General features: G+C 38.1%; 2 protein-coding genes and 1 pseudogene across 2 annotated transcripts; 2 read left to right on the forward strand and 1 right to left on the reverse strand.

Moving 5' to 3' along the window:
* Positions 1–3,555: 3,555 nt before the first annotated feature.
* On the reverse strand, positions 3,556–4,533 carry LOC105090065 (olfactory receptor 5M5-like; annotated as a pseudogene).
* An 8,365-nt stretch (positions 4,534–12,898) lies between these two features.
* Positions 12,899–13,837, forward strand: LOC105090033 (olfactory receptor 5M5-like). Its single transcript, XM_010981224.3, has one exon. It carries the CDS (start codon positions 12,899–12,901, stop codon positions 13,835–13,837), a length of 939 nt encoding a protein of 312 aa, XP_010979526.3.
* Positions 13,838–18,484: 4,647 nt separating this feature from the next.
* Positions 18,485–19,404, forward strand: LOC105090066 (olfactory receptor 5M11). The gene is given in 2 exon segments (XM_010981253.3): positions 18,485–18,686; positions 18,689–19,404. Coding segments are annotated over 2 exon segments (918 nt in total).
* The last annotated feature ends 4,744 nt before the right edge of the window (positions 19,405–24,148 follow it).

Raw genomic sequence — 24,148 nt, forward strand, 5'->3', positions numbered from 1 at the left:
GTATATAGTGGTTCAATTTATGAATTATATGCATACATATACATAAAAACAAACAATTGAATATGGCCATATACATGATAAATATTTACTGTAAATTACTGGAAAATGTTCAAACATATTTTAGTATTTGTAGTATTGCTATAGACCTACTGTATAGCACAGGGAACTGTATTCAATTTCTTATAATAACATATAACGGAAGAACATCTGAAACGAAAATACATATGTATAACTGAATCACTTTGCTTCAGACCTGAAGCTAAGATTGTAAATTAACTACATGTCAATAAAAAATTTTTAAAAATTAAAATAGTAGTATTGCTATAGTTCAGTCCCCAGATCCAAAGAGATGTATGGAATGGAGTCTTCAAGGAGGGCGGCTTAAGGATGAAATGTTACAGGTGACTTAATTTTTTTTTTGCCAGAAAGGTGGTGGCCTATAAATGAGGAGGAAATCATGTAACCTTGGGGCATTAATGCTGTTTATTTTTCAACATTTCTAAAAACATTTATTTTTGCACCATTCCAGTGTCCATAATGTAACATAGTTTTCCAACAAAGATATCTAAATACAGACTCCTATTCCTACTGGAATTTCCTTTTGCTAACAGCTGTCCTTCTAAAGAACTGACATGCCCTGCATACCCTCAACTGTGAGTCACTTAGTCACTGAAAAAATTCCGTGTTGATCAGAATTGAAATAAATATGAAATATTTCAGCAATGTGAAAGGATGTCTCTCAGCTTAATAGCAGTGCAAGCAATTCACAATAAAAGTCACTTGAATTTGATCATAAAATAATTTAAAATTATCAGCACCCAACAAGTTGACAAAAGGTTTTGCCACAAATAAGATAAAGTAGAGACAGTACCAAAATATAAGTTCATAGAAATCATTCAAATAACAACATGTTGAAGGCTATGAATAGAAAATTGATAAAAATTTCAAAATTTTAACATTAGTGAGTAAAACTGTTGGTAATAAAAATATGAATTAAATACTGCTTTGTGTATTATATTTAAGAGAGTTCAAAAAGACTGGCACTTTGGTACATTGGTAATGTCAGGAAAAATAATAATACATATTTTTTTCTAGAAATTAATTTAGCATTATGTTTTTAGGAGTCTTAGAAATGGACGCTTTTACTCAGTCTACTTTTCAGCATGTGCTGAAGGAATAGTAAGAAACGTGGGGTGAAGATTTTCATCATAATGTTAGTTTTATAGTTGAGATAAAAGAAATCATAGATACATTAATAGAGGCAGACCTCACTTTGCACGATCTCTTGTAACTGAAACTGGTGTAACCTGGAAATGTGTCTTTGCTTTGCATGGATCTCTGTGACTGCAGCATGTTCAAAGTGAGGCCTGCCTGCATTTAATACACAGTTAGGCACAGACATGCGCAAATAGAACTGAGGCCCGCTCTATGTAACCAGAACCCCTGGAAGGTTGTGCTGGCTGTGATCACAGAGGAGAGTTTAAATATTATGTGACATGTTTTGCACTAGAATGTATACAGACATTAAAACGAAGAAGTTCCCAATTAAAAAAAGGACAATTCATTTTATATAGTATTTTTATGAAAAAGGAAGGGTACTTCAATATATACATTATGATAATTTTGTAAAATACTAGAGTTAAGCAAAAATTAAAACTCATTCTTTTTATCTTATGCACCCATTTTCCATGATAAACAATTATTGCTTTATAAGCAAGAAAACAAAAAGTCCATATTTCCAAACACATCAAGGGGGAGAGGGTACAGCTCAGTGGTAGAGTGCGTGCTTAGCATGCACGAGGTTCGGGTTCAATCTCCAATATCTCCAGTAAAATAAATGAATAAATAACCTACTTACCACCCCCACTAAAAAACGGGAATAAAAAGAAATTAAAAAAAAAAAACAAACTATCTATATCCCAAGATATAAAATTAAAGGATCTTTATTTATTAATGTTAGAATTGGAATATGAAAATAGAAAAAAAAACAGAGGCTCAAACTTGTTCTATAAAATTGTTGAACTGGATGGTCACTCAGGGTCCTTCTAAGTCAAGCTTCTATTATTTTTCTTTAAAAATATTGTACTTCTGGATAGGCTAAGCTCTTCAGAGGTCATCAAATCTATCTTTATGTGTCTGTTAGGAGTGAGTGATGAGGGCCACTGACTGTCAATTTCTCTACCTACAATGTTTTAATCTGGAACCCCAATTTTTCTTTCATTCAGAAGTTTCCTTCTCAAGAGAAAGTTCCTCTGAATAAAGGCTCTTTTCTTCTTGAGATTAAAGATCACTATCATTGTAGCTAGCACACTATAAAATTGAGAAAAAGTGAAATAAATAAAAGTTGAGTTCCAACAAATTGTATCTGATGCATGAATGCTTTCTGCATTGCATTTATATCTGCAATATTCACACATGCACACAATCAAATGAGACTCCCAAGACTATTAAGGATGTGGGGTAACTAGAGTTTTCATTGGCTGGTGTTGCTTTCTTATGAAATAAATGAAAGAAATATAACGACAATGAATAAAACTGTGGATATCTTAATATAATAACTGATCACAAGTAATAACTTACAGATGTAAAGATCTTCCTAAAGAGGGAAAAATAAAACCCCTTAATTATTAAAACAAGGTGGTGAACTATATATGTCATATCAGTGTTGTTATATTATGCTTTTAAATAAAGATCAGTTCCAAAGAATATCAAGCAGTGTGAAATATGCTTATGCTACAATTTAGTTGCGAAACACTAAAACCAAATTTTCATGCATATTAAACTAGCTGTTATTTTAAAATTGTTTGTGGCTAGAAATGAACTGAAAAGTGATGTGTAAAAAACTGATGTGTACAATTGTTAATATTGTAGGGACAAGATGATATAAATATCTTATTAAAGAAATGAAAATTCTAAATCAGGAATGGATATCTCCTATTAATAAGGGTGTCTGTTTTGTTTAAAGAAAATGAAACTAATCATTGGGTTATTAAAATGTAAAATATCAGGTTTTTGGCTGAAAGAATAAACATATATGGGTTTCCATTCAAGCAAAGTAGACATAAAAATTCATCGAAGGTTCATTCAGAGCAAGCATAGAAAATTAGAGAAATGAGATTTTTCTCAGAAGATAATCACATTTCATTAAGGAATATACGTAAGATATACCAGGGAAGAAAATCAGTTTCTTATTGAGGAAATTTACTACGATGTGCATCACTTTGCTGGTGAGAGCAGCTCAGGGATGCTCCATGTTGGTGACCTAGGGAGTGAAAGAGAGAACTTCTCTGCTAACTAATCAAGTGGAAATGAGTTCTTGAGTGACGCTAAAACCGTGAACAGCTGAATCGTAAACAGCTGACTTCTGCTGTTGTGTTTCTTGCCCACCATCATTTCCACACAACTTTGCCATTCTGTTTCCATAGGCTCTCACTCGATCCCAAGCTCTGCGTGCATCTAAACTATGATTGCTGTTCCAGAGAGTTGCATCCCAATGTTGGCAGAACCAACAAAGCATACTTTTGGATTGCTTTTGAGATTCTTTTTTTTTTTTTTTCATTGGGAAACAGTTATAATAGGGCTTTTCCCCATCGTACCAAGGTTTCTCATAAATACCCTTCTCAAAGCCTGTTTCACATCCTTGTTTCTCAGGCTGTAGATAAATGGATTCAGCATGGGACTCACAAAAATACAAAACACTGAGACAATTTTCCCTTGTTCAACAGATTGCTCGTTTGCTGGTCTCAGATACATGCAGAACAGGGACCCATAGAACATAGTGACAGCTGTCAGGTGGAGCCACAGGTGGAGAAGGCTTTGCGCTGCCCTTCAGTGGAACGGATCCTCGTGATGGTGATGAAAATGAAAACATAAGAGATGAGGATTATAAGGAGGGAACCTGTGAGGTTAATCCCGGCAGACACAAACAGGGCGGTTTGCTTTATGCAAGTGTCAGAACACGTCAACGTTAAGAGGGCTGGGTCCGCACGGTAGAAATGGTTGATGACGTTGGATCCACAAAAGGACAAGTGAGAGGTCAGTATCACCTGCATTGTGGCCACCATGGACCCCCAGAGGTAGGGGAGGGTGACCAGGCAGATGCAGAGTGGCCTGGACATTCTGCTGTTGTAATGCAGGGGGCTGCAGATGGCCATGTACCTGTCGTAGGCCATGGCACCAAGCATGTAATACTCAGTAAGGAGCAGGGTCACAAAAAACAAAACACTGGGCCAGACACCCCGTGTAGGAAATGGTCTTCTTCTCAGATAAGAAGTGCACAAGCATCTGAGGAGAGACATTCGTAGAATAAAACATATCTACGCACGCTAAATGGGTGAGGAAAAAGCACATGGGGGTTTGCAGCTGGGGAGTGAATCTGATTAATAAAATCATCCCAAGGTTCCCGGCCAGGGTGACGAGGTAAATCAGGAGGAAGACCCCAAAGAAGACGGGCTGCAGGTCTCGGTGAGTGGTCAGTCCCAGCAGAACAAACTCGGTGGCCTCGGTGCCATTGCACTGGGGAAATAGCTTCATTTTCATATTCTCTATTAAGAGAAGAATAATTTTTCACATGTAAAAAAGAGAAATGAGTTGTGTGCAATTCAAGAATAGATAAAAATGAATCAGCACCCCAAAAAACTGGTTTTGAAAAGAGAGGTTTCAATAAGTTGTTACCTCCTTCAGAGATGGAGGAGTTTCAGCAGGTGCTTCCCGCGGTCGGTGGTGCTGGTTAAACGGGACAATGTATTTGATAAACATACTTTGAAGTCCATGTACCACCTGTGCTGGCTGCTTTGCAACACCCACCTTACCTCGCCTAACACATCTGAATCTGAGTTGGCTCTTTCGTGTCCCTCTTTGGAATCAGAACCTCAGATGCTCAAACATAACTACCACCATTGTCTGACCATGACATCAGTGCTCGATCAGTGAGGGAGTGGAGGGGGTGACTGGCTTTCTAGAGATTGGTTCTATCATTGCCAGTGCAAGCACACCTGCTGTAACTGGAGTGGCATATACTCCTTGAGAGCCTCGTTGTGTATTTATTCAGATTCAGTTCTTCCTGGATTTCTTACTTATTCTCCAACAGCAATCAACCTCTTGGGTCCTTTGAATTTCTCTTCATCCCATCACCTTTGTTTCAAACCAACAATTGATGGTCTGCATTTTTCTTCCCCCCGTACTCCCTATGATCTCACTGATCTCTTTGTATCCCACAAAATCCCAATTTATTTTGTATTATATATTTAATATTCATTGTATTGTATATTTAATATTCATATTTCAGTTAACCTCATACCTTTGACTTCCCACCTTCCATCTAAACTAGCTGGAAATCTCTGCTCTACTTCAGCACCTTGCCTGTTGAATCTTAGAACAGCTTGTCAGCATCTCCTCCACTACCAGTCTGGTCTAAGATGAAATTATCTCTTGCCAAAGCTACTGTTAATGATTTTTCTCCTTCCAGGTTGAAACTTCCTATCCTCCAACACAAGCCACTGATCTTGTTATAAACATAAATCCCATCCTGTTAGTGACCTAAAGTGGTTTGCTAACCTTCTATCACACTTGGGCTAAAATCTTCACTTTGTACCGGGATCCACAAGGACTTATGTGATCATTTCCATCACTCCAAACACTTCCACCACGTTCCCTTCAGTCCTTTTTTTCCTGCCACAGTGACCTTCTTGGTGTTCCTTGAACATTCCTGCCTCAAGCCTGGGCACACACTGGTCCCTCTGCCTAAAATGCTCTCCCCTCAGACCTGTAAGTCACTCATTCCATCACTTCCTTTAGCTTTCCCTTCCAATGGCACCTACTCTGAAAGGCTGGCCTGACCGCTTGTCTAGGTGACTCCGTTTCACATAGCTCTCTCACCATGAACTGTGATCTATTTTTTCTCATACCATTGATCACTTCTGAAGTTATTATTTACTTATATAAATAATTTGTAGTTTCATATTTTGTCTGCCCCTCCCAATTTTAGAATGTTAGGGACTTTCTTTGGGCCACATCCCCAGAATTTGGGCAAATGTCTGAATCGTGGTCAATGAGCAGGATCCATTAGTTGAATGAATCGATGGAGCGAGTAATGTACTCTTTTCCACTCACATCACCTGATTTGTCCTGGTATGTGGATTTCTTACTCCCCTGATGTTACCAGTGGAGACTGAGTTACTTACTGCAAACGACAATGCAAATCTGCTTTGATCATTACGGAGGGAGCAATGCTGTCAGTTTTCAATGTAATACTGAATTGAAAAAACCTAACAGAAGCCTTTCCAGATGAGGAAGGAAAGGTGTTCACATATTTTTTCCTTCTCACCTTTAGCCTTACACTCATCCAAATCCCTTTAAATTTTTCTCTTAAAAATAAATGTCTGAAATCATTAAAGGCATATGGAGTGGGAGTGTATTTTCTTGTAGCAAATTTTAAGGTTATAGGCTTGGAGAAGGAAAACAAGTTAAAAGAGAAATATACCTTTAAAATTCCCCGAATTAGCTAAAGCCCCACATCTAAGCCTGCTCTTCATCTTAGCTGTGTTGGGAAATGCATCTGTAACTAAGGTCTGGAGCGGTGGTAAGGCCTGCCTGACCTCCTGATACATCACAAGTCACCTGCTGTCTTTGGCAGAAGGAGTCTGGGCTTTGTCTGCTTCCTGTTTGGTCCCAATCTGGCAATTCTTATAGTCACTACTAATTTTATTTTGTGTTCCAAAGAAGAAACAGTGAGAAAACAAGCAGTATTTCTTATGAGTTCTTGATTTTCAGAACGGTCAGACTTACCTGTGGAGAATAGTGATTTCTTAGCCTCCATGAAGGTCCACAAATAGGAGGGTTTATATCTGAATGGGATCCAGCCCTGAAGCATTCATCAAGATATCACCCATGGGACGTCATTAGAACTCCCTCCAGAGGTGCTGACGAAAGTCACATCTTAATGAAGCGGATCTTAATTTATGGGTTAATCATTAGATGTACACAGTGTCTTTTAGAAAATGCAAAAACACATCATATTGATTTTGATACTGAAAGTAGTTCTTGGGCAGATAAAAAGCTATTCCTCTCTTTGTACTAAAAGATCTCTGCCATGTGTCTGCGTACCTTATCCTCAGCTGGGATAATGTTTCCCTCGTCTGAGTGCCCACTGTTGGTTGTCTCTGCCTCTCTTGTGGTCCATGCCTCCTTTCATAACTTTTCTATTTCTTTTAAGGACAGTAATTGTCTAAGGACAAAATTAACACCAATTTCATCTGCTATCCCCAGTAGCGATCTGTAAATATTTTGAGTGCACATTTAATCTTTAAAGAAGAGTTACTGAATAAAAAAATAGTGATGCTAGGCAGAAAGTTGTGAATTCATGGACTTTCGTGTAAACAGTACATTATCCCATTTTTGCGAGTAATCTAAGAACATTACATCTTGTGAATTAAAACACAGGAAATCAGTTTTTTGACCCTCAGATCCAACTGAAAGATCAGTTTAAATGAAATTAATTCAAGTAGACATTAGCATAGACCACTTATACAAAGATATTTTAATTCATGACTCCTGATATATATTAACTCACATAGTATTTCTTCTTTAGGTCTTATCTGCATTAGTGCTTGAAATTAGAGTCAAGTCCTAGTATTTCTGACCAGATGTATACTAATGCTATTATAAATTAAAAAAATAATGCAATAATATTATAACTTCCATATGATTAAGCCAATCTTCCTCTCCCTAACTCCATCTACCATTCATTACTCACATGAAAAAATGTAGATTATTACAGAAAAAAATAAACAGCAATAAGTCTTGCCTTTGGGCCTAGGCATACTAACAATCCATTAAAAAAAGGATGATGTAAGGCCTTAGGAGAGCTCTCTGAGCCTGGCTGTCCCACACTACTTGCCGGAGGCCTGGCCCTGAATCAGTTTGGTGGGCAGCCACAGCAAAGTAAACTTTAGGCTCTCTTAGTAGTTCATACTTGGACCTGAGTTAATGCTCCCACAGTTTCTTTCATTTCCATGGGGCATAAACAGCACCCAGGTTTCCAAAATTCCACATCTCCCTAATAGAGAAATAGGCAAATAGCTAAAATGTGGTGACTGGTACAGGTGCACCAGCAGAGCTGAGTACCCACAGCAGACATCCTGGGCCAGGACTCATGATGTAGACAGAGCAGACCTAAGCAGGGTCTGTAATTCCCTGAAGAGCCAAGATGCAGCCGGGTCAGCAGGGAGGGTCAGCAGGGGAGATCAGCAGGCCCTGTCCAGCCCAGAGGGAACAGTGACCCCAAATTGCACTGGTCCTGGCGGCCGGCAGCAGAGCAGGCGGTAACCATCCATGTCAGAGACCAAGAGGGACCCGAGAGAAGCAGGAAGGTAATGAGTGCAGATCAAAGCCTCCTTTCCGGTGCCAGGAGGCCTCCTCAGTCACATGAGGGGAAAGACGAGACTATGAAGGGCTGGCCATTGCCTTGCAGGGAAGGATCCACCAAAAGAGTTTATTTAAATTATTGACTAAGTCCAAAGTTGCTCTTTAAAAGAAAACCATACTTCACAAGTTCATGTATGTAATTATACCTTGACGTAAGGCCCAAGGTAATATGATTAAAGACATTGGTTCATTAATATTTTTTTCTGAAAAGATGAGTGAAATATACAAAATTTTTATATACTAGTTCCCATGAACTTGCAAGGAAGAAACAAAAGCTCTTGGGCAAAGATCTTGCAGGTTAGGGGGAAAAAAGTCCACGTCTCAACAAACCTACTGGACAAAAACTATTTTCAGAATGACAAAATAAAGAATTTGAAATGGATGAAAGCACTCCTATAATATAATTTATTCATAGTTTATAACACTTGGGCCTAAATACAGGCCACTGTTAAATCCTTCATTAAATATGTTGGTTAGAAGAAATTATGTTTCAATGGGTAGTGAAGAAATTATGTTTCAATGGGTAGTTAAGAAATTATGTTTCCTCATTAAAGTGACATATTGGGTTCATTACAGAAATTCGAATTTGCTCACTAATCTTATGATAATTGATGTGTTGAGATGGATTTGCAGATGTTTTTACAATCATCTTCAACCTTATAATCTCAGATACATGCCCTTGGTAGTCTCCATTATCTTGGATTTTCCTAAATTCAGGTTGAACAAATAGAACTAATTGGTTTTATAGTCAATTCACTATTAAAAAGCACACTTTAAAAACTTGTTTTACCATCTCTCTGCTCAGCTGGATTGGACTCCTGTGGAAGAGCAAAGCACTTCCAGAGATTTTCAAGCTACATTTTCACATTTTGTTTACCCTGTCTGGAGATGGAGCACATGTATTTGCAACCCTCTTAGCATGACAGCTGGTATCCTCTGCTGAGTGCTTATCAGGTAGCAGCCACGAGTGTGCCAAGTACTGAGAAATGGTTGTACACATGCATTGCCACGGAAAGACAAAGTTTATTGAACACTTGCAATGTCCTTATGATACAGATATTGTAAAGTATTTCTTACAGATGAAATACCTGAATATCAGAAAAATTAAGTCAATTATTCCTAGAGCACAGAGCTAGGTTTCGAATCAAATACTGCTGTCTTAGGTATTTCTGGGCTGGCTCTGAAAACACTCCAAAACATAACAGTAAGTTATGTTTCAGAGTTCTTAAAATTCAGGAATATATGTACATATATTCATTACATATACATATACTTATATATAAACATATGCATTATATAATATACATTATAAAATATATTATTATTTCTATACATCCAGGCACAAAGGACTGGTACTAGGCTGACAGTGTGCTGGCAGTGGATGAGATAAAAGGTGGGCAGAGCCATTACTTGCTTTTCTTGCATCTTGCAATTCCAGGTCATAGCACTTCATAAAGTTGAAAGTTTTACTTAAGAAATGAATTAATAAAAGTTGGTAAGCTTTTAAGAAAAGAGACCTCCCAATACTGTCAAAGTAACATTGCAAATTTCTCTGAGGTTACTTTTAATTGCAGGAATTCCTTCCTTCTCTTCTTACCTCTCCTCCTCCTCCACCTCCTACACTTCCGTCTTCTCCTCCTCTTCCCCATCCTTCTTCTTCTTCTTCCTCATGTGGAAAAATCTGATTCTTTAGATATTTAAAAAGTCAACAAGGTGACATCTGGCTATGGGAGGTGTGGGAATGAGAAAAGGTCATAAAGGATGATGGAGACTTCTGGAATGCACACAGGTGAAAGGAGTTGCCACCTGTGATAAAAAGGGTTGATGCAGAGGTTTTTAAATGACTTTGGAGGGAAAGAGACTGAAGGACATTTCTGGTTTCTCTCCATCGACCCCCACATGCCTACTGTGGTAGGGCGAATGGAGGTTGGTGAGATGATGAAAAACATCATTTGCAGCTGCCTGGCTGTCAGCACAAGACATCCTCTTCTCTGTGTGACTGACACACGTGTGTCATCTCAATCAGATGTGCTGATGTGTCATGGCTCTGGAGAGGGAAGCAGGCAGTAAGTTGTCTCACTGCTCTGCTGTGCCCGGGTGACTTCCATTCAGAGGAGAGGGGCAGGAAAGCATGTCTAAGCCACGTTCTGAAATCCGGTTTTACCTGCAGTGATGCCAGTAATATTAATATCTGACTCCCCTGGGTAGTGTTCCGCCGAATCAGGAGCCAGAAGGAGGGTGATTCAATGACCCCTTTAACCTCCAACAATGGTGGAATCAGGAATATCTCAAACTTTAACAAAAGGAATAATTATTATTATGATAATGACTATTACTGCTCCAACTTCCACTGCGACATTTATTGAGTAACTACTATGTCCCATCTAGCCTGAGTCCGGGACACGACATAAAATAAAGTGCTACTCAGATGGTGTAACTGAAGGGAATTTAAGGAAAAGACAGAGAATCAGTGAAAGAAGTGTTAAAGAACTTAGTCAAAGACTTAAGCACCTGGATGCTGATTGCAGAAGGCAGTTTCCACCGTAACCCTGAAGTGGTCGGGGCGGGGGCAACTGTCTGGAGTCCAGTGAGGACCAGAACCAGGAAGAGCCCCGGCCGCCTTCTTCTCAACACACAGCCCAGCAGGAGATTCCTTGGAAGGACGCAGCTACTCCAGCACCTTCGTGAGAAACTGGGAGAAAAGGAAAGGGCAGTTTGGCTACTGTTCTCTTCCTCCCACCTCTGAAGTGCTGGCCAAAGTCAGCTGGAAACAAGACAACAGGTCTGGGTGGGGCAGGCTGACAAAGGAAGAATCACCAGCATGTTTATATTACCTGAATACCCACAATGTCTCCAATGCTGTGCATTATAATGCCTATTAAAAAATGAAGAGCGATGCTCAGGATCAGGAAATAACCAGTTCCAGTTCAACAATAGTTCATTGATCGCCAACAGTTTTCTAGACTCCAAGACTTACTCCCCACACCATGCTCTATTCTACCCTTTGTAAGAAAGAGAACTTAATAGTTCCCCCAAGTCAAGTCTCCAACTATCGAGGCACTCAGGCATTAATTAAAATAAATAATGAATCCCATTGTTTCAATTTCAGGAGATTTGATCTCTTGATGATATTGGGGAGTGGCAAAAAAAAAAAAAAAACAACTGTGTTCTCAATCAGGTTATAATTTAAGAAGAATAAAACAGTGGTGGTTGTTTATAATCTGAACGACCGTCTGCTAGAAATAATTGCACCACGGGGAGCTGGTCCCTCTATGGTTCTGCTATAAACTCCTCTGTTCTTCCCAACCACGCTGTCTTTGGGAACCACTCTTCTTTCACAGGTAGGATTAGTCATTGTTAAAATCTATTTTATGCTCTAGAAATAAATATTTTAATGAACAAAGATGAAACTATGGCCTGAAACATATTCTGATGAATTATATAATATCTTAATTTAAATTCTGCTATTCTTCTAATGATTGTCTTCTCCCCAACCAGGGTGTCTTTAAATATTTTATTTTTCCCCTAACCTCTCCCTGCTTGAATATTTACTGTCACTGATACGTGTGGTGTTGAGTGCCACAGGCACATTGTTTATGTGCGGCATGCTTATCTGTTTTTACACAAAGAGCACGGATTTACTTTTGTGCCCCATGAACACACTCGTGCCCCCAATAATTGGCTATATTTTACAAAGCCACGGATATCCTGAGCTGAGTCTTAAGCTTTGGTGATATGCGGGCCACTTGATATAGACAAGAGCAGGGGAAATGGACATGCATTGTAGGGTGAGGGATCGTCTTGAAAATGATCTTTAGTTTAGAAGGGCTGGTAGACAGATTCCAGTTCTATAAGGATCCATGTCATTTATCAGTGCCACCTCCTTGAGTCCACGTAGCTGTGAAAACTTGTGACTGATGCTTTGATACCACATCAAAAGGTGTACTGATAGCACAGGGAACTATAATCAATACCTTGTAATAGCCTATAGGGAAAAACAATACGAAAAAAGAATGTAAATAAATATATATGTGTAACGGGATCACTATGCTGTACACCAGAAATTAACACACTGTAAACTGACTATACTTCAATAAAAAAAATAATTAAAAAGGTATAATAGGAAACAAAGGATCCTAATTTCAAGGAAAAGCAATGTTTAAGGGAAGTATAAGTAAACAATTTATGAAAACTAAATCAGGAAAGAATAAAAGCTTTCCAAGTATGAAAAGACTTTCAAAACAGGATTTGGAAATGTGACTGCCTATACACAAAGGATCTCTATATTACTTTAGATACTTAAAACATCAATCTCATGCTTGCTATGCTATCTCCTTGTGTTACGTGCATTTACAGGTTGGAGAGAGGAGGAGTAATTATCCGACGACATGATGTGGGTAATGGAAAAGTGACCGAAGACAAATGCATTTTTATTTCCTTTACTTTAGACCTCGTTTGAAGCTGAGCAAACACAATGCTAAGGACAAACTACACAGCGGTGACTGAGTTTATTCTCCTGGGACTGACAGATCGGGCGGAGCTGCAGCCTGTCCTGTTTGCGGTGTTCCTAGTCGTCTACCTCATCACGGTAATCGGCAACGTGAGCCTGATTTTCTTAATCAGAACTGACTCGAAACTTCACACTCCGATGTACTTCTTCGTCAGTCACCTCTCCTTTGTAGATCTCTGTTACGCCACCAACGTCACTCCTCAGATGCTGGTTAATCTCTTGTCCAAGAGAAGAACCATTTCCTTGCTTGGTTGCTTTATACAGTTCCACTTTTTCATTGCCCTGGTGATCACAGATTATTACATGCTCGCAGTGATGGCTTATGACCGCTACATGGCCATCTGCAAACCCTTGTCATATGGCAGCAAGATGTCCCGACGTGTCTGCCTCTCTCTTGTTGTTACCCCTTATATTTATGGGTTTGCAAATGGTCTGGCACAGACCATCCTGCTGCTCCGCCTCTCCTTCTGTGGACCCAATGCAATCAACCACTTTTACTGTGCAGACCCACCTCTCATGGTCCTGGCCTGCTCAGACACTTACGTCAAAGAGACCGCCATGTTCGTGGTGGCTGGTGCCAACCTCACCTGTTCTCTCACCATCATCCTCATCGCCTACATCTTCATCTTCTCAGCCATCCTGCGCATCCGCTCAGCAGAGGGGAGGCACAAGGCCTTCTCCACCTGTGGGTCCCATCTGACCGCTGTCACTATCTTTTATGGGACACTGTTCTGCATGCATCTAAGGCCCCCTTCCGAGGCATCTGTAGAACAGGGGAAAATTGTAGCTGTATTTTATACTTTTGTGAGTCCCATGTTAAATCCTTTGATCTATAGCTTTCGAAACAAAGATGTTAAAAGCGCAGTAAGGAAAGTGATTCAAAAGAAATTGTTTGCCAAATAGAGTAGGCATTTGGTCACAGGTGTGTTAACATATCAATGTTTTCTAACCAATTGGTGAGCATTTTAAGTTAACAAATCACTATCATTGAGTATTGTTTTGCCTTTTGTAATTCACCTATGAGACTTGGAAGAACGTGTCAAATTATTAGGTTATGTTCAGTTTTGTCTCGGTGTATAAAAAAAAATTCACATAGAAAGTCAAAGACAAGACCAGATAGCATTGTCATTGCTCTATGCAATCAATAAAGGGCAGATAACTCTACCCATAGTAGTCATACCACTACAAAGTTATAAAAGACAAAATTACCAGTCATGCTGTAGCAATGACAATTTGGTAGACTTTGAGGGGGCTTAATGATTTCCAAACTCTTTGAAACCACATTTCAACCATAGCAGGGCAGGGTTTTTTGATTGTTTGGTTGGGCTCTCCTTCTGTTCATAGTATATATCAATAAAGATCTTTGGGATCTCAGGTTATTACTCTAAGAACTATCATTCTATGTTAGCACTGGCCCAACAGAATCCTCATTCATCAAGCTTTTTGATGGAAATGCCTGATTTAAGTTTTTTATTATTTCTTTTAATAAAACTGGTTTTATGGTTTCATTTTTTTTTTACTATGAACTATTACCAGCACACAGCCCAAAATAGAAAAATCCCATAAAGACCACTCTTTCAAGCATATCTAATCACTGTCAAGTCTTCACACAAGGCTACTTTTGTTCCAGCTACTGTGCACCTCTCCGGTCATGGGCCCCACCGCTCTCTTTGGCGTCTCCTCCTGAGGCACACAAGTTGGGGACATCTGTGGTGCCGAAAAATCTCTCAGAAAAAATGGGAGTTGAGCAGAGCAGGGGTCTAGCAGTCAATCTAGTTGCTTTTCCCGCTTTTTTCAGATCTTATCCCTCTGAGTATTTGTCTCATACATACAGCTGAGAGAGTTGTTTGTGTGCTCCCCGCAGAACTCAGGGTAAACAGTAATTTGACATTATGGAGAATACGACTGAGGCTTGCAATTTGCTTTCTGATCCCCAAGTGTTCCAATTAATCCTGAAAAAGGTGATTCCCAGTGCCACACTCATTCCTGCTGCTCCTCAGTCCTTCTGAGATTTGCTTTAAGGGCAGGTCCCTGCCTCCCATATCCTGCTAGAAATATGGTTGCCTTTGTGGGCTTAGAGAGGCATCAACGAACTCCCTCAATCAGAGTCTGAGAAAATAGGTGCCTGTCAGAGCCAGAAGTAAGTCTTTTTGTTTCTATTTTGTTTTCAGTCAAGAGGAGATTGTATTAAAGTCTCAAACTGATGCCCACAAATTTGTATCTTGTTTGCTCAAAATATATACATGGAATCCTTTCTGTTTTCAGTATCAGGTTAAACTGCAACTGATTTCCTGGACAAAAAACTTATTGAAATTCTATTGATCTTTCTGGACAATAGTTTACAGACCTGCCACTAGAGCAAAAGAATCAAGAAAGACAAACATTCTGTTCACCCCACACAAATATAAGGACATGTCTTCACACATAGGACAGAGCTGATCCTAATACTAGGCTTCTCATCCTTAGAGCACAGGCATCTAAGAGCCACTTACAGAAGCAGCTCACCTTTCCTCTGGCCTGACTCAGGCAGCCGGATCAGCTGAGTTTTTCCTTCTCTGTAAACACATACTCTTCATAGTCTTTTTTTTAACCTCTTTCCACTTGTCAGCACTACTGCTCTACTTCAGTTGGTGATGTCTGGATCCCACATAAGTTTCTAAGCTTGTGAGTCAAAGATATTTCAGATCCAACAGGCAATCATTAAGTGACATGTAATAAATGAGATCTTCTGCAAATGAATCCTCAAGTCCAATTTCCTGCCATGTCTTTATAACTTTGAAATTCCTACATCCTGATCATTGTTTTTCCATTATTTTCTGTCCTGGTAACCACCACCTCTTCTCTCTCTTTTGGTGCTGAATGATATGAGGAATCTCCTGAGCCGCCTTGCTGCTGTCATACAAATAGATAGACTTTTTTTCAGAGTATTTCTTGTTAACACTTCTTGCAGAGAAGCCGCAACTAACTGCCTAACTACCAACTCCTGTTCTCCAGTGGAGGTTGTGACATTTTGGCAGGAAACTGATAGGTAGAGATGAATCAGATTCTCAATGAAGTGAAACATCTGTGTTTTAGGAAACAGCTCACTTATGACCTTCTGTGCTGCTCTGCGTGAACTCTGTACACACACCCATGCATACAAGTTCCAAAGAAAGGTCACGTGTGGTGTCTTCATATCTTTTTGATATAAATTTCATGTTATACGTATTTTACTATAATTTTTATTGAATGAAAGATTCTTTAAATTCTGTAGTGCTTTACAGTTTTCAAAAGTTTCACACATAATTTTGTATAATCCCATAATAACCCTTTTCCTCTACCCCATTTTGCCCCTCCCCCTTTCCCTCTCCCCACTGGTAACCACTAGTTTGTTCTCTATAAGTGTCTGCTTTTTTGTTTTATTCATTAGTTTGTTGTATTTTTTAGATTCTACCTATAAGTGATATCATACAGTATTTGTCTTTCTCTGTTTGACTGACTTCACTTAGTATAATGCTCTCCAAGTCCATCCATGTTGCCACAAATGGGAACATTTCATTCTTTTTTATGGCTGAGTAATATTCTATTTGCATATGCACTGCATCTTCTTTATTCACTCACCTGCAGAGGGACACTTAGATTGTTTCCATACCTTGGCAACTGTAAACAGTGCTGCTATGAGCTTCGGGGTGCATGTATCTTTTCAAATTAGTGTTTTGGGTATTTTTCTGGATATATGCCCAGGAGTGGTGGTGATGGTTCAGTAATAGTTCTGCTCTTTATTCCTCCTAGAACACTCTTCTTAAAAGAGCTTTGTTGCTTGCTTTCCTTCTCCTTCAATTTGTTGCTAAAAGAGTCAACTTTTCATGAATTTTGTTAGTATTATTATTAAAATGTGAACTTCCTGTCTTCCAAATTCCATTTGAAACACTATGGACTGACTTACAGCACAGCCTGTTCACTAGAATGTGGGTGCCACAAAGGCAGGGGTTGTTGAAGTTTCTGTTCATTTTGTAACTGAAGTGCCTAATCACACAATATGCTGAGTACCAAGAAATACTTGTCTTATGAATATCTAGTCTGACGTCCACAAAGACATGAGAAGGAGGCAGGACAGATATTATTATTTCCACTTGCAAATGAGAAAATGAAGTGAATCTTGGTTAAGGATCACTGTCTGTTTTCAGTAACTATTATTAGCATATTCAGCAAATATTAACTAAGCACATAACATTCTTGGTAAAGGAGATATAGGTGCAAAAAAACTTGTCACTATCTTTCTAAAACTTACAATAAAGTAACGTAGAAATGAAGCAAGAATTGTGCAGGTTTTGAAAAATATTAACCAAGAGTGAACAGACAAAAATAAAAGCATCTGGGGAGAAAGGAGGAGGGAACTCAGGATGGTTAAGTGGTGAAGGCGAGCTAAAAATCCATCAGGATTGTAATACCACTGGATAAATACAATTGTGATTAATAACTTAAATACTAACCACGCCAAAGTTACTTCTTTTCTTTGTCAACACATTATGTCTTTACTGTAGACTGTTCTCAAAATACTGCGGGAGAATTCATTTGATTTGATAATTCTTTATTCATTTATTTGACATATATGACTGTGCCTTTTTAAAGTGTGATTCTAGGAACATCTTCATTAGAGTCTCCTGGATAATTGTTAAATGTGAAGATTCCAGTATCCCACGTGACACTTTCTGAAACCAACTTTCTGTCAATTTGCTTGATTAACAAGCTTTCTCAAATAAATGCTTTGTACACTAAAGTTAAAAAAATCCTTAACTCTTCTAAGGATCTGACATCACGAAAAGCTCTGTAGGGATACAGAGATGAGTGGAAGTTTGCAAATAATTCATTCTTTCATGCTCATACTATTTTTTTCTTTCCCTTTTTACAATTCAGTATATAAATATATGCTTAGAAGTCACAGTACAATAATGAACTGGACTTTGTCCCAGGCACTGAAGAACTCATATACGGGTAGAAAGGGGATACATTATGGGGATATAATGTGCTCAAAATAGAGTATGTAGGGCGTGCATGAAGCAAATAGTAGAGAGGGATTCATTCATACTCATGTACGACAGGGATGGGTTGAGACATTCTCAGAAAGGACTGGCTTTTAAACTGAGCCTTACAGGGGAAAAACAGTGCAGGGAGGTAGGGGATATGCAGCTCTGGTGTACAGATAGGTAACAGCTGTAGGTATAATTATGGTTATCTACAGGTACAGCCATAGGTACAGCCTGCAGGTAAGAGAGAGAAATACAATAGTAGATCGGTATATAGACAGCTTAGATAATGGCTTAGGTGTAAGTATACTTATCAGTAGGTACAGCCACTGGTACAGGTGAACCTAAGGTAAATATAATAGTGCAGTATATTGAGAACGGAAATAATGACTCAGTAGAAGTACAGCATCGGGTTACGGCAGTATTTATTTGGGATAGTATCTGGAGGGGGAGAGGAATATCATTTCAATAGTCAGTAATGCGATTTGCACCTTCACGTCTGCTTTCATTGCGTTTGTCCCAGGTGCAGGCACAGACTCAGAGAATGCCCATCACCAATGGCAGTGCGATAACAGAATTCATTCTCCTGGGGCTCACGGATCGCCCAGAGCTCCAGCCTCTGCTCTTTGTGCTGTTTCTGGTCGTTTACCTTGTCACCCTCCTAGGCAACCTGGGCATGGTGCTGGTGATCAGACTGGACCCTCGCCTGCACACGCCCATGTACTTTTTCCTCACTAACCTGGCCTTCGTGACTTGTGCTACACCTCGAACGCAACCCCGCAGATGCTGACTAACCTGTTGTCAGAGAGGAAGACCATCACTTTTGCTGGCTGCTTTGCACAGTGTTACCTTTTCATAGCACTTCTCCTCACCGAGTTTTACATGCTGGCAGCAATGGCCTATGACCGCTACGTGGCCATATGCAGCCCTCTGCACTACAGTGTTAAGATGTCTAGGCGTGTCTGCCTTTGCTTGGCCACATTCCCTTATGTCTATGGTTTCTCAGATGGGCTGTTCCAGGCCATCCAGACCTTCCGCTTGAACTTCTGTAGATCCAATGTCATCAACCACTTCTACTGTGCTGACCCGCCACTCATTAAGCTTTCTTGTTCTGACACTTATGTCAAAGAGCTTGCCATGCTCATATCAGCTGGCTTCAACCTCTCCAATTCCCTCACCATCATCCTGGTGTCTTATGCCTTCATCATTGCTGCCATTCTCAAGATCAAGTCAGCAGAGGGAAGGCACAAGGCATTCTCCACCTGTGGTTCCCACATGCTGGCTGTAACCCTATTTTATGGGACTCTCTTCTGCATGTATGTAAGACCACCAACAGAGAAGACTGTTGAGGAATCCAAAATAATAGCTGTCTTCTACACCTTCTTAAGTCCAGTTCTCAACCCACTGATCTACAGTCTGCGGAACAAAGACGTAAAACGAGCACTGAAGAGAGTCCTCAGATGAAATATGGTCACTAAGGTGGTAACACCTCCAATTTCCAATAAACCATAAATTCTAAATTCTTGGCTCAAATATCTTTGCATTTTATGATGAGTTTTCATATTCTTTATGGATATGCCTCAGATGTCCTCGGGTCTGAGAGAAAATGAGTTGCATTTATTAGTCTAGGCTCTTACCCCTCAATGCTTTGTCCATGGACCAGCATAAATGTGAGATCATGCAGTGTTTTTCTTTCCATTTGTCTGACTTATTTCACTTAACAGAATGACCTCAAGGATCTTTCATGTTGTAACCGATAGCAGTTTACTTTTATTTTTAGGCTGAATAATGTTCCGATGTTGTGTGTGTGTGTGTATGATATCATCTTTATGTATTAATTTATTGATTGGCCCTTAGGTTGTGTCCATGTCTTGGCTGTGATGAATAATGTTGCAATGAACATGGAGCGAAAACTTCTTTTAGATCATGATTTTATTTCCTCTGGATATACTTCTAGTCCAGAAATGCATTTACTGAAGCATACGCTAGTTCTATTTTTGAATTTTAAAGACATCTCTGTATTGTTTTTCATAGTGACTATACCAATCTGCATTTCCGTCAGTAATGCGTTCCTTTTTCTCCACATTCTTTCCAGTACTAGTAATCACTTGTCTGTTTGATACCAGCCATTCTGACAATGTAAACATATATCTAACTGTGATTTTAATTTCCATTCATCTCTTTGAGTGATTTTGAGCCCCTTTTCATCTACTTGTTGGCCGTTTGTATGTCTTCTTTTGGAAAAATATTTATTCAGGTCCTTTGCTTATTTTTTTAAAAATTAAATTTTTACTTTTTAAATTCAACTTCATGGGTTTCACTTTTAGTTTTGTGAATACATGTGATTGCTTCTTAATTATACATGGTTTACAAATATTTTGGTTAAAAAAATATTTGCAAATATTTTCTCCCCAAACCATAGGTTTCCTTTTCATTTTGCTGATTGTTTCTCTTCTTGTGCAAAAGCTTTTAAGTTGAATGTAGTCTCATGTGTCTAATTATGCTGTTGTTGCCTGTCTTTTGTTGTCATACACAAAACGCCATTGCCAAGACAAAAATTCAGAGTATTTGCACTATGTTTCCTTCTAGGTATTTCATCATTGCACATCTTATGTTTAAGTCCTTAATCCATTTCAGATTAATTTTGGGGAATGATGTATGTTAGGAGTTCAGTTTAATTCTCTTGCATGTGGTTGTCCAGTGTTCCCAACACCATTCATTGAAGACACTATCCTTTTCTCATTGAATATTTTTGGCTCCCTTTTCAAAAATTAATTGACCACATATGTAAGGGTTTATTTCTGGGCTTTCAGTTCATTGGTCAATGTGTACATTTTTAAATGTCTGTCCCATACTGTTCTCATTACTACAGCTTTGTAAAATAATTTGAAATCAGGGAACCAGGAAGTGTGATGCCTTTGGCTGTGTTCTTTCTCTGTATCCCTTTGACTATTCAGGGTCTTTTGTAGTTCCATATGAGTCTTGGGGTTGTTTATTCTGTTTCTGAAAAAAATGCCATTGGAGTTTTATAGGGATTGAATTAAATCTGTAGATGGCTTTGAGTAGTATGAACATTTTAACAATTTTAACTATTCCAGTCCATGAACATGAGATATCTTTCCGTTTATGTCATCTTCAACTTTTTTCTTCAATGGCTTATTGTTTTCAGTATACAATCTGTTGACATCTTAAAATTTTTTTCTAAGTATTTTATTGTTTTTGCTGCTATTGTGAGGTTGTTTTCTTTATTTCTTTCTTAAATAGTTCATTGTTAGTATATAGAAATGTAACTGATTTTTGCATATTGATTTTATATCCTGCAATAAAAAAGAAATTTTTTTTATTAGTCCTAATAGTTTTTGGGTGGACTCTTTAGGGTTTTATAAGATCATATCTGCAAACAGAGACAATTTTATATTTTCCTTTCTGATATTGGATGCTCTTTTTTCTTTCCTAATTGCTCTAGGTCAGACTTCTAGTACTATGCTGACTAGGAGTGGTGATACTGGGCACCTTTGTCTTACTTCTGATCTTAGAGGAAAAGTTTTCAACATTTTGCTACTAAGAATGATGTTAACTGTGGACTTGCCATGGATGGTCCTTATACTGAGATATATTCTTTCTATACTCAATTTGTGGAGAGTTCTATGTTGAAAGAATGTTGAATTTTGTCAAGTGCTTTTTCTGCATCTGTTGAGATGATCATATGGTTTTTATTTTTCATTCTATTAATTGATACATCCACTTCTTCACAAAAAAACCTGCTCCCTGTGGAGAAAGTGTATAATTATAATAGGGCACAAATGAATTTGAATTTTCTTTTCTAAAATTTGATATGTGTCCTTTATGCAAGTGATTTAACTTCATTTGGTCCGTAATAATAAAAACATTATAAGATTTTTTAAGCTTTATTTTATTAATATGTAGTTTTCTTGCAATAAAATGTATTCACTATAAGCACAGTTCAATGTGTTTTGACAAATGTGGGCGCCCATATGACTACCACCACAGTTGAGATACAAAACTTTTCATCACTCCCCACATTTCCTTTTTAGCCCTTTGTGGACAGTTTTTTCCTTGCATATCCAGCCCTTGTTAACCACAGATCTGCTTTCCTAACTATAATTCATATAAATGAAATCAAAATATGCATAGCCATTTTTATGTAGGTTCTTGTACTTAACAAAATGTTTTTGGGAATTATCCAGTTGTTGGTTGGGCCAGTAATTTGACATATTTTCTGTTATTGAATAAAATTACATTTTTTAAAAAAAAAATTGAAGTACATTGTTGTGTTAATTTCTGGTGTAACAGCATAGTGATTCAGTTATATATATATGTGTATGTGTGTTTGTATGTATATATACATACAAACACACAGATTATATATATATATATATATATATATATATATATATATATATTCCTCTTCATACTCTTTTTCATGATAGGCTATTACAAGGTGTTGATTATAGTTCCCTGTGCTCTACAGTGGGACCTTGTTGTTTATCTATTTTATATATAGTAGTTGTGTCTGCAAATCCCAAACTCCCAATTTATCCATCCACCCCTCTTTAGCCCTTGGTAACCACAAGTTTGTTTTCTATGTGTGTAAGTCTGTTATGTTTTGTTAACAAGTGATTTGTCTCATTTTTTTTTTAGATTCCACGTATAAGTGATATAATATGATATTTTTCTTTCCTTTTCTGGCTTACTTCATTTAGAATGATATATCTGCAAGTGCATCCATGTTGCTGCAAACTGCATTATTTTATCCTTTTTATGGCTGAGTAGTATTCCATTGTATACATATATCACATCTTCTTTATCCAGTCATCTGTCAATGGACATTCCACTTGCTTCTACATCTTGGTTATTGTAAATAGTGCTGCTATGGACAATGGGGTGTTTATATCTTTTGAATAGGATTACATTTTTAAGATATACCATAATCATTTACCCACCCATCTGTTATCATAATCTGGGTTGTTTCATTAGGTATCAGACTGTCTAAAGTACCAGGCTAATGACAGTGTGATTTCAAGGGCCAAAGACAATTCTTCCTCCAAACTGACATAAACTCACACAGAACAGATATGATTATGACAGTTGAAAATCATGACTTTCTACCCTCATAAATGAAAGATGCCTTGTTCTGTCTTCCTCACTTGATCAAGGCACTGTGGATATGAAGCTATCACCTATGAGTTACATTGCTAGACTTTTGTGAGTAGAAGTAATCATTTTCTCCATTGTGTTCCTGTTCTACTTTGTAACTAAAATGTTTAGTGCATCTCACACTATATTCAATATTGTGGCCAAAAAATCAAATAAATTGTGAAGTTGGTATGAGGGTTAGAAGATCATAATAAGTAGTTTAACAGCTCTTGACAAACCATAGTGCATTTACCTTTTAATGGAAGAAGCTGCTGCTCAGCTTTAGTCATGTTATTTCCATGCCAGAATGCAAGCCATGGGGAGTCAGATTAGTTCGATTTAAAAAAAAAAAATTCATAATACTGTAATTCACATAAAATTTGTCAGTTTGAAAACATCATGTGAACAAAAACAAAACACATTTGTGGGTGAAATCTTGCTCTATTTTTTTCAATAAATTTCCTTAATAAATATTTATGTGGCACTTAGCATGTTTCCATTACTGTACTGAACGCTGTGTATATAGTGAACATGAAATCACAGTTTCCTATCCTCTTGGAATTAGTAGTCTGGAAAAGAAAACAAATCTTACCAAAAAAAAAAAAAAAGCACTATATTTACAGTTAAGATTGTAAGGAATGTCATAAAGAAACAACAAGGTAAGATAAGCTGGAATAATTGTGGTGGTGAGCAGGTTTCATTTGGGTAGAGAAATTGACCTTTAAGTTGTTTAAATGATGGGTAGGCAAGAGGTTGAGGAAGTCAGGGAGAAACAGTATTCAAGGCAGTGACAAGAGCTGTGGGAATGGCCTGAGTCTGAAAGAGGTTCTCACAAGACCAGTAATGGCTAAGCAGACTGACGAGGGTGAGAAAAAAAATCTAGAGGTAGGTCATGGTAAAAGCTTTGATTCAATACACCATGGAAGGATTCACGTCTTTTGCCTTCACAATTACACTAATAACTATTTAAGAATATGATTATATCATTTTTATCTTTGTACCTCTTCGTAAATAGGAAGAAAATCGAATACTTCGTAAATAGGAAGAAAAA

Source organism: Camelus dromedarius, chromosome 12 (assembly GCF_036321535.1).
Source record: "Camelus dromedarius isolate mCamDro1 chromosome 12, mCamDro1.pat, whole genome shotgun sequence".
NCBI lineage: Eukaryota > Metazoa > Chordata > Mammalia > Artiodactyla > Camelidae > Camelus > Camelus dromedarius.

Excerpts from the sequence above, each read along its gene's own strand:
- LOC105090033 (XM_010981224.3), top strand. The coding sequence starts at position 12,899 with ATGCTAAGGACAAACTACACAGCGGTGACTGAGTTTATTCTCCTGGGA.